The sequence below is a fragment of the Psittacula echo genome, assembly GCF_963264785.1.
Source record: "Psittacula echo genome assembly, chromosome: 2".
NCBI lineage: Eukaryota > Metazoa > Chordata > Aves > Psittaciformes > Psittacidae > Psittacula > Psittacula echo.
The window spans coordinates 138,572,954-138,587,889 of NC_137737.1; the positions used below are offsets into that span (position 1 = coordinate 138,572,954).

Genomic DNA, 14,936 nt, shown 5'->3' on the forward strand with positions numbered 1-14,936 from the left:
AAAGTGGTGCTTCAGCAGCTGATTTTGTTTTTCATTCACAGGTAGTTGTTTGTGGCCTTAGAAAGTCTATTTCCCTAATTGCAAGAGAATTAGCAGAGTGTGTTTCCCAGCAAACAGAACATAGAAGACTTGACTAAAATCTAGCTTTAAATCCCACTCACAGAGAATGCACTTGTTCAGTGATGTAGAATGCTGGTTGTGCTGTATAGTTTTACACTGTATTTATCTGTTCATCCTGACCTGAAGCATTCCTGCCTGTGAAATTTCCAGAGTTCCAGCCCTTACCCCACTTGTGTTATGGAGTTCTATGATGCAGTAACTCTTTTATATTAATATTTCTTGATACTCAAGCTGTTCCTCATTCTTACCTTGTAAGCCATGTTGTGTACAGCCTGACTACACAGAGAAGATGGTGTGAACTGAAGTAGGGTGAGAAGTTAAAACAGAACAGCTATTCCTTACTGAATGTCTTTGCTTTTAATTTAATCCATTCGTAATGTGGATGGAATACTCACTGCATGGCGTGTGTGTCCACGTGATAAAAAATTATGAAGTAACTACTCCACGCTGCTTCTCCGTATGAATGGTTTACTTGTTTGTCTCCCCAGCACAGCTGAACAACAAACAATCATGAGATGTCACATTTTACATTCTCATGATCCAATTTTCATTCTTTATCATTCTGATAGATCCATAATTGGAGGCAGGAGTATCTGAGAGGACTAATTATACTGCAGCCATAAAAATTCTCTTTCACTCTTTTGACCACCTCTCTGAATTTTTTGAATCCCCATCAGTTTAATAAAGTTAATACTTCTTTTCAGGTCATCAAAAATACTATTTGTTAAAGGATAGTGGTGAGGCACTGGAATGGGTTGCCCAGGGAGGTTGTGAATGCTCCATCCTTGGTGGTGTTCAAGGCCAGGTTGGATGAGGCCTTGGGTGACATGGTTGAGTGTGGAGTGTCCCTGCCCATGGCAGAGGGGTTGGAACTAGATGATCTTACGGTCCTTTCCAACCCTGACTATTCTATGATTCTGTGATTTTGTCTACAATATTAATCAACTCTGGCCTTTTCTAGCCTTGATGAGAAAAATGTCACAAATTAATTCCTCAAGTGGCATTACCATTGCACGCTCTTGGCAGAAATTCACCTCTCAAATGTTTAATTTAAAGATCTTTGCATGTTTCCTTGCACGACCAAACCTGACTGAAGACCCAGTGATACATATCAAGGGGCATATACTTTTGCTTATCTGAGTTCAGTTGGTAGCTTTATTTTATTTTGAGAATTTTTCTGTAGTTTGTATGCTGCAGCTTTCTCCTAGCTATATAACTGGGAGACAAATAGTCACACTTGGTCTGAGTTCAATTAGTTTAAAATGAGATCATGAAGACTTCATAATTTATTCCTGAAGTTTTGTCAGCTCAACAACATGTAGGCCAAAACTGGAAATGTTAAAGAATCTGACAATAATTTGGTGGGTATCCCCCAAATGAAAACTCATGGCAGTCAGGTGAAGTTCCCGACGACTGGAAAAAGGGAAATATAACCCCCATTTTCAAGAAGGGGAAAATGGATGACCCAGGGAACTACAGACCAGTCAGTCTCACCTCTGTGCCTGACAAAACCTTGGAGCAGATTCTCCTGGAAAGCATGCTAAGGCACATGAAAAATAAGGAGGTGGTTGGTGACAGCCAGCATGGCTCCACTAAGGGGAAATCCTGCCTGACCAATCTGGTGGCCTTCTATGATGGGGCTACGAAACTGATGGACAGGGGCAGAGCAGTTGACGTCATCTGCCTGGACTTGTGCAAAGTGTTCGACACTGTCCCACACGACATCCTTGTCTCTAAATTGGAGAGACATCAATATGATGGGTGGACCACTCAGTGGATAAAGAACTGGCTGGATGGCTGCACGCAAAGAGTTGTGGTCAACGGCTCGATGTCCGGCTGGAGACCGGTAACGAGTGGTGTCCCTCAGGGATCGGTGTTGGGACTGGTCTTGTTCAACATCTTTGTCGGTGACATGGACAGTGGGATTGAGTGCGCCCTCAGCAAGCTTGCCGATGACACCAAGCTGTGTGGTTCAGTTGATACGCCGGAGGGAAGGGATGCCATCCAGAGGGACCTCGACACGCTTGTGAGGTGGGCTGATGCCAACCTTATGAAGTTTAACCATGCCAAGTGCAAGGTCCTACACCTGGGTCGGAGCAATCCCAGGCACGGCTGCAGGTTGGGCAGAGAAGAGATTCAGAGCAGCCCTGCAGAGAAGGACTTGGGGGTGTTGGTCGATGAGAAAATGAACATGAGCCGGCTTCAGTGTGCGCTCGCAGCCCAGAAAGCCAACCGTATCCTGGGCTGCATCAAGAGGAGTGTGACCAGCAGGTCAAAGGAGGTGATCCTGCCCCTCTACTCTGCTCTCGTGAGACCTCTCTTGGAGTATTATGTGCAGTTCTGGTGTCCTCAACATAAAAAGGACATGCAACTGTTGGAACAAGTCCAGAGGAGGGCCACGAGGATGATCAGGGGACTGGAGCACCTCCCGTATGGAGACAGGCTGAGAAAGTCGGGGCTGTTCAGCCTGGAGAAGAGAAGGCTGCATGGAGACCTCATAGCAGCCTTCCAGTATCTGAAAGGGGGCCTACAGGGATGCTGGGGATGGACTATTCATCAGGGACTGTAGTGACAGGACAAGGGGTAACGGGTTCAAACTTGAACAGGGGAAGTTTAGATTGGATATAAGGAAGAAGTTCTTTACTGTGAGGGTGGAGAGGCACTGGAATGGGTTGCCCGGGGAGGTTGTGAGTGCTCCATCCTTGGCGGTGTTCAAGGTTAGATGAGGCCTTGAGTGGCATGGTTTAGTGTGAGGCATCCCTGCCCATGGCAGGGGTGTTGGAACTAGATGGTCTTAAGGTCCTTTCCAACCCTAACTATTCTATGATTCTATGATCTCAAAGCATAAGAAAGAGGGTATTCTGTAAGAGATGACAGGAGGAATTATGTGCCATTCATACAGTCTTGAATGAATGTGCTGTTACTACCTGGTCTCCTCATTAGTCCACTTTTGTACTTCTACTATGCTTGTATTCAATTAAATGCCTCTGTTACCGAAAATCTTCTCATCTTTATGTTATTAAATCACTAACAGTTTAAGGAAATTTCTCTTTTTACTAGAAAATATTTAATTTTGCTGAAATATGCCATACTTTAGTACCTTATGCTTGACGAAGAAAATGGTTTCATTTTTATAACTTTTTTTCTTTTTTGAAGCAAACTCAAGTTTCTAAGTGAATTTTTAAAAGAAAACTAATCAAAGGTTGCAATTTAATATGGGCTGTCTTCCATTTCTTACAACGAGTTTAGAAAATTAAAACCTTTTTTGGATTAAACTGGCAGCAGTGTATGTGAGTACTTCTTGTGTTGCTATTCTGTCACCAAATAGGTTATCACACTGAAAACTGTCTTAATTTGCTTAGGTCAAGAATTCTTCATAATATTTTCTTAGCAGTTTACATTAAAAAGTTTAAGCATTTCATTTCATTGCGTTTCTCACCAGCCTTAACTGATACAGTTGTATTGCCAATTTTAAAACTAATAGTAGATGCACTATTATTACATCCATAGTGAGTTACATGGTGAAAGAAAATCTATTTTAGGATTTAAGTAATCTTTTTCTTTGCTACCAGTAAGCATATTACTTTGTTATATATTCCGTCTGTAACTGAGATTTGTTGTTTGCATTTAGAATCTCGTCCTTTGTCACTTCCTGTGAAAACCATGCTGAACTCATCTGAAAGCTGCAGAAGTCCTGAAGAAAGAATGAAGGAATTTATTGGAATAGTGTGGAATGCAGTTAAGTGCCTTACACTTCAGGTAAGATGAAAAGGAAGTGAAAAAAACCCTATATCTTTCCAAACTTTATGATTCTTTTTATGCATCCTAGCACTTTTTATTAGAAGGTTTTTAAAGGAGCTCCCAAGTTTTATTGTCTTATTTCAGTAGTTTCAAAGTCTTAGAGAATGAAAAATAAAATACAGATTTTTTGTAAATTAAGCAAAGAATGCTTTGGTTTTAGAATATTAATTTTTGAAATAAATTTTATATCTAAGAGGGAAGATCCTTAAAAATTAAATGAAGAAAAAATGCTTATAATACTTTTCTATATTCTAAACATACCTATACACCTTTTTATCCGTAGTTAGATTTGCAGAACACCTTCCTTCTGAAAAACAGTTGAGGAAAGTGTGTATGATAAACACTTTCTTGGTATGTATGATGTTATACAGTGGTGTCTCAGCTGCTTACTTGTCTACCTTTTCATGAAGGACAAGTAGATGACCACTTGAATTAAACCTTTTTGTCCCAGATTCTTCTAGATTATGATCACTGATCAGTGAAAGCAGAGCAGTATATGCAGTATATATTCATATAATACACAAGAAGGGCCATGTTTGAAGTCCAGTGTTAAGACTGCAAGAACAAAAACTGGCAGGCTTTGAAATACTAAGATTAAGATTCATAGAATCATAGAATCATAGAATAGTTAGGGTTGGAAAAGACCTTAAGATCATCTAGTTCCAACCCCCCCTGCCATGGGCAGGGACACTTCACACTAAACCATGCCACCCAAGGCTTCGTCCAACCTGGCCTTGAACACCGCCAGGGATGGAGCATTCACAACCTCCCTGGGCAACCCATTCCAGTGCCTCACCACCCTCACAGTAAAGAATTTCTTCCTTATTTCCAATCTAAACTTCCCCTGTTTCAGTTTTATCCTATTACCCCTTGTACTGTCACTACAGTCCCTAATGAATAGTCCATCCCCAGCATCCTTATAGCCCCCCTTCAGATACTGGAAGGCTGCTATGAGGTCTCCATGCAGCCTTCTCCTCTTCAGGCTGAACAGCCCCAGCTTGTCTCCATACGGGAGGTGCTCCAGTCCCCTGATCATCCTCGTGGCCCTCCTCTGGACTTGTTCTAACAGTTCCATGTCCTTTTTATGTTGAGGACACCAGAACTGCACACAATACTCCAAGTGAGGTCTCACAAGAGCAGAGTAGAGGGGTAGGATCACCTCCTTCGACCTGCTGGTCACGCTCCTTTTGATGCTCCTTTTGATTGTGTTCTTCCAAGTATGAATGAAGTGCCTGCTTAGAAATTACCCTAACTTCAATTATTATAATTTGTGCCTCTTGAACAGGATATTCTTTGAGATTGGTATTATATGGTGCACCAGTATATGGTAGCAAAACTGGTTTTGTCTTAAAATAAAATTTAAAAAGTACAAAGACCCCTTATTTCTGACAGAAGGTAATTGTTGAATCATCTGTTCCTTCTTCCTACCAAGACATATATTTTCTTATATATGGTGTTATTCCAGAACGTGTGTCTGTTTTATGCCTCTTTCATGCAGGAAGTACCTTGGGTTCAAAATATTAGAAATTCTGAAAGTTTTAAGTTTTGCCTGAGCAAGAACTTCAGATTTGTGACTTGATTGCAAAACATTGAAGTTGAGAAGATGCTTTCTGTTAGTTGTTTAGTTTTCAGCCAGCTCTTTCACCATTATTTCATGAGTATTTTGTTTGTTTTCTTTTCTTTCTTAATGTTGTCAGCGCTGGAGATTAAAATGGCTAGATAAGGGGAGTCCAGCGACATAACTTTTAAGCTGTTTGAGGAAAGCAGTTCATTTTTGTTATGTGTCTGGGTGGTACCTATCACAGTGCGACTCCCTATCTAAATGAGGCTTACAGTTTGAGTCATAATAAAGATAATAATATCCTAATGAGGATAATGATGTTGAAGAGCTGGTCCTTTATAAATGGGAGAAATTGAATCAGGGCTGAGCTGTTCTGCCTATACATTTTTCAAGATACGCTTTTTTATGTGAGCAACCAGCAAACTGAATTTGTTTCAAAGAATGTTTAAGATACTGACCAGCTAAAAATGAAGTTGATCAGTTACCAAATAACTAACCAGCAAATAAAAAAAGGTTGCACCCAAATTAGTGTCTTTTTTGTGGAGATGAAAGCTGGTGACAGTGATAGGCACATGTTTTCTCAGAGTAATTTGTAAATGTATTTCAGTTCTTACATAGCATAAACTCATGGGTTAGAGTTAAAACAGTTAGTGTGGGCGGGGGATTTTTTGTATTAGATATTCTTTCTGGTGTGTTTGAGGTTCTAGATTTATTTGCTTTTTACAGCTATTTTTAGTAACATACTCATACTTTCTATTTTCATAAATATGAATATGAAATTATATTTATAGTTCCTATATAGAAATTAAAATAACCCTATGAAAACATACAACAGCTTACACACTTCTGATACGTTTCATTCTTATGCTTTGATCATACTGGGTAAAGTACGTGCCAGGATCTTGGCAGAAGGATATTACATGTTACCGGTGTAAAGTTTCAACAGACTCCAAGGAAACACTAGAGATAAAGTCCAAGAACATGCTGCCAAACAAATGCACAGTGCTCCTTCTTGGTGAAATATGAAGGATTTATAGATATGCTTACTGTTCTTTTTATTATTCCTAGTAGTCCCTGTGGCTGTTTTATCTAAATACATTTTTTCAAGACATAAATGCACATACATAGCTTTTTACCTTCAATACCAGCCTAAATGTGAAAGCTGAAATTTGTGCAAGGCAATGTATAGGGGATAAGATGATGAGAATTATGAGTCTCTTTTTCAATTCAAGAACAGTATATTTATTTTATTAAACATAATTTTCATTTTATTAAACACATAAATAGATTTTTATGTTAAGTTCATCCTGATTTTCTGTGGTTTAATATAATTTGGCAGAAAAAGGCAAATTTCTAGAATGTTTTGTCTGGTTATATGCTGAGCACTTAGACTCTTAGTTTTTTTCTGAAGCTAGTTTCATGTTCCTGGATCTTTTATTAACATGACTGTAGAACAGAAAAGTCTGTAGTTGTCGTCAGATAAAACAGAACTTCATAACTTAAAATCATCAAAGGATTATTCTTTTAGTGGAAGTTTGAGTAAGTAAATGTGTTTGGAACCAAAGTAACTGGAAAGTTTATTTTGGACGCAAAGCTGGTACTTGCTTAGCCTTAGCCCTGGCTTGCTCATGATAGAATATTGCATGAAAATTTTGTGCATTAGAGTTGTGGTAAGCTATTAGTATTTAAGTGAAAAGACTTTCATACTTAACTATAAAAAATTGTTTTTATTATTTAGTTGTTGTAGAATTTTATATGCAGCCTTGAAGTCTTTTTGGCAGTTGCACCCTGTAGGAGGGTAGTGCTCACTTCTCACGTGTTCTTCATCCTAATAGTTGCTAAAATTGTAGAGCAGTATAAACACAATTATTTTTAATTGGTTGTTAATGCTGAATTCCACTGAGAACAATGAAGGATCTGTATTAAAAGCAAATGAATTAATGAGTAATGTTGCAATGAACGCCAACTAAATAAGAGTGTAATGATTACATATAAAACTTAGCCAGATATTCCACATGCCTTTTAATATCCCAGAAATTATTTGAAAAAATGAGTCTGTTTCCTGAAATTATTGAAAATAATATTTTCTTTAAAGCATAATTTGTACAAAATTTTAGTCAGTGAAGCATTGATTGAAAGAGCAGAAATGAAAGGATGGAGTTGACTAGAGTTCCTGGTCTTTGAACAGTACTCTTTATTCATGGGTCAGGAAGAGATTCTGTGACTTGTAACTTAGGAGTTACAACTATCAGAAGTTATTCAGCAGTTAGGAGAAAGGATGATTTCGTTGTTTACTTGCCACAAACTGACAAAAAATTAAACTTTCTGTTACTAAATAAAAATTTTTAAAATCAAGCTTTCTTAGAAAAGAATAGGAATGCTGTGTAGAGCTAAGACATAGTGTTTTAAGTGGTCAAAGAAGATGCAACTGATCCTCATTTATACTTGTTTGTATGGACAGGTAGTCTGCTCTCTCAGTTTTCTCACTCATGTGCTCTGCTTTCCATTTATGCAATTTGTACTTTTTGTCTAATTTCAAAACACAGATTTCTGGCTTGCCTTTTTAAATAATAACACACAGCTTGTGTATGGCTCAAACCCAGATGGTGTAATTTGGTAGAACTAATTTGGATGTCAGAGGCTGAGGTATGGTCTTACAATAATGACCACACCAGAACCCCTACCTGAAATGTGTAGTGGTGGTTCTTTTCAGTTTTGGAAATCACTGGAGGTTGCATTCTTTACCTGAAACTCCCAGAAAAACATATTCACCTGTCTGCGAAGAGGATGTAACGAATGGTGATTTATGCTCACAAGCGCAACTTCTGAGGAGACACCTTTATGTGAGTGTCACTTGTGGGTCATTTTTAAAGCCTTTAATTGGTCTGTAGCTATAAAATATGGGTTTGTGAAGGGAATCTCCTTATGGTATCACTATCGTGAAAGGCTGTAAAGACTCTTGTACAACCTGTCCCTCTTTGTCGCACTTGCACAGGATAACTGTGGCATGTCACTTGTTTTGTTTCGCTCCCTCCTGCTCACCCTTCTCAGTTAGGAAGACCTGCAGTATATAATCATTGTTCTCTCTATTGAGCTACATTCTTTTTATAGAATATGAATTAAAAATACTCCATTTATTCCAGTAACTTAATACTTTCATTTCTGTACCAAAGTCTTGAAGTCATTGCACTTTTTTAGCCTTATATATTAGTAAAAGATGAGAGCAAATGCCTTGTGCAACATTTTAAAAATAGAAGGGAAGATACTGCTTACTTCATTGGTTTATCATTAGTGTACGTTACTTAGCATGTATAGGCCTTGACATAATAGAAATGAAAATAGGGAGTGATTCTGTTTCAAGAATTTGTAATAATTCCTTCTCTTTAACACATGAATGTCTTCAGTATTGGCAAAGGAACACGTTGCTACCAAAACTGAAATAAGATCCTTGAAACAGAAAGGATGTTGCCATGGAAAAATGAAGTAACACTCAGTGCAGCTGCGAAGCATTAATGAATAGGATATTTTTTTAAAAGATCATTTGTGTTTGGTGTGGCTTGGAGGGTCCCAACCAGATGGTTTCCATGAATAGGATCTGACCCCCAGCTTGAGGACTTCTTACTGGCAAATTACTTCATTTTCTTTCCCTTGGATTGTCAGATCCTTACATTAGTGCAAGATTTACTGCTGCAGATTTATATTCAGTTACATAAATCAGTCGCATTTTACATTAAATGCACAATTTTAGACACACCGTTTAGCAGTTATTTAAAAAGTGTAAAAAGATTTATATGATAGTTTTAATATATGCTATTGATGTAGTTTAATTTTAAGAATTTGGATTACATCTATTTTAAAGCGCTTTGCGATTGGTGAAGCAATTTGTAGAGCACATTCTCACTTTTGTTTAACATACAGTTCTATCATTTTAGGTGCGCTCTTCCATTTCTTCACTGGAACTTGTTATTAGACAGATCTCCAGATTCTGTCAGATAAATGTACACGAATACCACTGAAGTTGATAGTTGTGTGTCAGCAGAATCTGCCTCTGAGAAATTCAGCAGGTGCAATTCAGTTTTGCACTTCTTGGGCCCTTGTGCATCCAAGTTGGCTATTTCTTATGTAATTATAATAATTGTGTGACTTGCACTAAGGTGTGGAATTTTCCATGTTCATTGTATTGGCCTTAGAAATCCTGCAATAATATGTTGCAAAATTCCGTTATTTGTATAAAAATTTAAGTGAAGCACAAGTAAGCAAACCATACCTGTAAGCAGATCTGTAATACTACATATGGAGGGCCTGATGCACTCATGTAAACCCCACCAAAATTCATGGTTCAACTGCCATTAAGGTGTTTGAAAATTAATTGCAAAGTAGCTGCCTATGTAAACAGTAATTTCCATCAGGCGTTTGAAGGAGTGAAACTATTGTGATTCCACTTCAATATTCTTGATATGGCAAAGTAAAGTACAACAAAAATGATCTAATGAACTTTTCTTCAGTACAAAGCTGTACTGAACTGTAAAATTAAGTGTAAAAACCCTACTGAGTATTGAGAAATCTTCTCAAGAGTACTCAATAAAACATCTCCTGCAGATCCTGCTGCTGGTAATGTGTTGAAGTACAGTATCTCTCCAAGGTGGTGGAATTATTTGATTATTGTTACCACATGGTTTGTGGCAGCATTTAATGTTAATCCTCATGGGTACATATATATGGAGAATGGATGAGTTGTTATAAACTGTTTACTCAACAAATGCACAGATAAAAAAAAAGTTACACTGATCATAAATTCCCTTGTCATCTATTTATCATTATCCCACAGTGGCTTGACCTGCAACCTATTACTAATAGACCAGAAAACGATCTAATGTGTCACTGTAAAAATCTTTGCAAATTGACACAATGACTAATTTACCATTTAAAAAAAATAAATCCAAATTTATTACATCTGTAACAATACACCGTTGCTTTTCATCCAGTATAAATAAAGTACACTCTGCAACCTTGGATCAATAAACTACTTATCAAAGATGTAATTAACTTCACTTTACAACTCAAACAGTTCTAAAATGAGAAACAAACACAGACTTCATGTAACAATGTATTTATTTTTGCAAAATTATGCTTATATTTTTCTGCAGTGAATTCTTGTCAGTTTGTCTAAGCAAAAGGGCACAAAAATGTTGAAACAAAGATGAATATCTGTGTTCTCTTCACTAGGCTGGCAAAGTACTTATGGTGCTGGGGAATTCCAGCTCTATTGCAAATCATTATTGCAGTCTTGAGGGACTATTAGACTTCAGGGGAGGGTATGGAGTACAAACCTTGGTTATCAGCTTTAAGCTGTGATGTCTTCAGTGATGTCAAATCAAAAGACACTGTTGCGTAAGTTTACAGCAAACAAATGTTCTTTTGTCACAGCTACAAATAACATCTTGTGTTCAACATTTCATACAATAGGTTTTTCCAAACAATGTGAAGACATGAACTGAATCATAGCTTGTACTTGCTTAATAAACCATTCAAGTGTGCAGGCTGTTAGGGCTATTTGATATCCAGGTGCAGAATGTTACATGTAAGAGCCAAGTAATACTAACAGGGACTGCAGTTTGCACTGCCTCTGAGTTAACAAGTCATGATGAGTTCAGTTCTTGGTTTGGGTTCACTTGGCCTTGCTAGAAGCTCACAAGGAGATGGCAGAATGGTCAGAAATGTTTCAGGGTAACAGCACTGCTTGAAAATAAAGAACAAAAAAAGTGCAATTTCACATTGCACTTTTTCATTTGCACTACTTATTTTTGCAATGAAAACAGGAGAAAAGCTATATAAACTTTGTGAACTCTATTCATTTCTCTCTTTTGTAGAATCATAGAGTGGTTAGGGTTGGAAAGGACCTTAAGATCATCTAATTCCAACCCCCCTGCCATGGGCAGGGATGCCTCACAGTAGACCATGCTCCCCCCGGACTCTGTCCAACCAAGGCCTTGAACACTGCCAGGAATGGAGCATTTACCAGTTCTTTGGACAAGTTGTTCCAGTGCCTCACCACCCTCACAGTAAAGAACTTCTTCCTTATATCCGATCTGAACTTCCCTTCTTTAAGTTTAAACCCGTTGCCCCTTGTCCTGTCACTACAGTCCCTAATGAAGAGTCCATCCCCAGCATCCTTGTAGGCCCCCTTCAGATACTGGAAGGCTGCTATGAGGTCTCCACGCAGCCTTCTCTTCTCCAGAGTGAACAGCCCCATTTTTTTCAGTCTTTGTATGGGAGGTGCTCAAGCACCCCTATCATCTTTATGTATGTATGCATTTGTTTTAAAGTCAGTTTTTCACTGCAGTTTATATTTTTCCTAGTTTACCTGATGGTCAGACTTTTTGTACATGTTCATTACTGTTGACAATGTAAAGATGGAATTTTCCCTGAAATAAGTCTTAAAAGAAGTCTTTATAGAAAGTAACAGCATATAAAATGTTGGGTAGTTCTAGAGGTGTAGCTGTTCCTAACAAAAGCTAATGAACTACAAAAAGAGAAGGCCTTTCTCAGCTTTATTGTGAGAACATTTTCTGACTCAGTTATGCTTGTAAAAAGTTCTTGAAATGTAGATAGAGGTATGTTCTCTTTATATGATAACACCTTTCTGATCAAATTTACAGACCAAAATCACAATTCTTCCCTACCCTGCCATAATCATACTTTGCAAGAATATATTTTTTCCATCATTTTATACCATCTTTCCTCTTAATTTGACTAAAAGCCAAGACTGTTTTCAATGAACTGTGATAGATGAGTAATGTGAGGCTTTGTACCAAGAGGAATACTCCACACTGGGAGGAAAAAAATGGTGATCTGTTTCTGAGAAATTGTTCTTGGTTTTGTTTTTTCAGCTTGAAGTGCAATCTTGTTGTGTATTCCTTCCGAATGATAGCCTGCCTTCCCCAAGTACAATTGTATCGGGTGACATTCCTGGGACTGTGCGAAGCTGGTACCATGGGCAGACCAGTATGCCTGGCACACTTGTCGTCTGCTTGCCCCATATAAAGATTATGAGTGCTGGACACAAACACATGGAACCATTGCAGGAAATCCCATTTGTTGTGCTGAGACCAATCCTGGAAGAAGGTAGTGTGATAAATTCAAGTACACTTACTCTTTAATTTCCAGTTGTTACTGTTATGAAAATTATCATCACTTCATTTTGAAAACTTCTGGTGCTATGCTGCTTTTTTAATATTATGTTATGTATTATTGATGGCTAGAAATACTAATGACAGGGTTTGGTCCCCAGAGATGAGTGAAACTCATCATCAAAGAGCTAATTTTGTCATGTTTTATGTGTTTGTTGAAGCCAAAAGAATTCAGAAGTGCAATCTTTATCTGCATTGGCTTTTGTCATTCAAGTTTCTGTGGTACCTACAATTGGTTTGACATGACAGAAGGAGGCAGTGAGTTGTGAATTCCGAGGCAGAACTGAGGCAGGTTAGGAAAACTTTGTGGTTTATGGGTTTATGTTAATGCCATAATGCATGAGATCGTGCCTCATAATTAAGTTAAAAATTTCATGGAAATGCCATTTTTTGAGTTTTAACCCCAGTGGGCTGCTCAGCTCCATAGAATAACCACTCGCTTCCCCCTTAGCTGAATGGGAAAGAATCAGAAGGGTAAAAGTGAGAAAACTGGTGGGTTGAGATAAAGACAATTTAATAGGTAAAGCAAAAGCTGCACATGCAAGCAAAGCAAAATAAGGAATTAATTCACTACTTCCCATCAGCAGGCAGGTGTTCAACCATTTGTGGGAAAGCAGGGTTCTATCTCACGTTAAGAGTTACTTGAGAAAGCAAATGCTGTAACTCTGTGTCTCCCCTTCCTCCTTTCCCCAGCTTTTTTTGCTAAGCATGGAATCATATACTATGGAACATCCCTTTGGTCAGTTGGGGTCATCTGTCCCAGCTGTGTCCCCTCCCAACTTCTTGTGCACCCCCAGCCTACTTGCAGGTGGGGCAGCATGAAAAGTAGAAAAGACCTTAACACTGTGCAAGCACTGTTCAGTAATGACTAAAACATCCCCATGTAATCAACAGTTTTCATCACAAATGCAAAGCATAGCACCATACCAGCTACTATGAAGAAAATTAAGACTATCTCAGCCAAAACCAGTACATTGGTGTACAGTTAGTTCATTATTGTATTCTTGAACTATTATTATTTGGAAAGAATTGTTGTAGTTTTGTCATATTAGAGATGCTGCCAACTGAAAAGAAAAAAAAAAAAGAGAAAGGTATGTTTTTCCTAATAATTTTCAGGAGGAATGATCTAATTTGCTAATCAAAGTGACAGATAAACAATAAATAAATTTAACCAAACTATTTTGTTTGCTTTAACCGATAATGTAATTTAAACCGTTTATGAAGGTAAGAAGAGAGTTGAATTTTGTTAAACCCAGATTTGAAGAAAAGAATCCTAGTGAGAGAAAAGAATCCCCCTGGTTGGGATAAAGCCTATGGTAAGGAATTTGTTTGCGTGTGGCTTTGTGTTCTGGGAATAATGCCAAACAGAAGTTCTCACAATCTTGATATTTTTGATTCTGTAATGGAGCTGTTGCCTTCTCCCATGCCAAAACTCCCTCTTCAACAGAGTGTTATATTTTTTTTTCCAGAGCTTTTAAGTCACCTCCTTTGTTTGTTCCCATGTAGAGTTAAATAATTTTTATGGACTTTTACTGGGAGAGTCTCTCATTTGCATTCTATCTTTGAACAAGTCTTCAGGGATGTACCACCATTCTTAAGACATGTTACCATCTCTCTGAAATTATATTTATTCAACCTTGCTTTTCCTGGAAACTGTTTTTGGAATCAGTCCTTTTTTTATGAAGAAGACATAAGTAAAAGGCTTGTTTACAAGGATGCATAGTTACTTTCAAGAAAGCTGTATGATCACTCATTTTTCTTACTGCATGAATAACTAAAAACAGAGAAAGAGGGAGCATAGTTATACTGTCACTTGGGGATATTGGAGCCCACTCACAGGGACTTACTGACCTGAAGATGTCAACATACTGTAAAAATAGTGTATAAAATATCCCACAATCGGGTCTTTCTATTTGCTTTCAGAGCCCTGATACATTTCTTTTCTGAGGTAATTGTAGTTTGTAGGTATACTTAAAGGAACGTTGTAAGTACAGTACTTTGATTCAGAAACCTAACAGCTCAGTTGTACTAAGTAACATATGAACAGAAATGGGTTTATCTATGTAAGGCATGAAATATGCTGTTGAACTTCTGTTGAATAGCAAATACACTAAATAAGTTCATAAAGGTATTAAATTACACTAAGTATTATCTTTATAATTCAAATAAATTAGATTATAGATCCATGAGGCAATATTCACTGAGAATATTAAAATAGAATTGCAGAATTGTAGAGCAGCCCAGGTTGGAAGGGACCTTGAATG

At 37.8% G+C, this 14,936-nt stretch overlaps 1 protein-coding gene across 9 annotated transcripts in view; it reads left to right on the forward strand.

The window, feature by feature from the left end:
- VPS13B (vacuolar protein sorting 13 homolog B) overlaps window positions 1-14,936 on the forward strand; it is a 456,296-nt gene that overhangs the window by 220,259 nt on the left and 221,101 nt on the right. For all 9 annotated transcript variants that reach the window (XM_080611867.1, XM_080611862.1, XM_080611863.1 and 6 more), the window contains 2 exons: window positions 3,752-3,879; window positions 12,373-12,607. In XM_080611867.1, coding sequence (XP_080467993.1) covers window positions 3,752-3,879; window positions 12,373-12,607 — 363 coding nt within the window. The remainder of the gene's footprint in view (window positions 1-3,751; window positions 3,880-12,372; window positions 12,608-14,936) is intronic.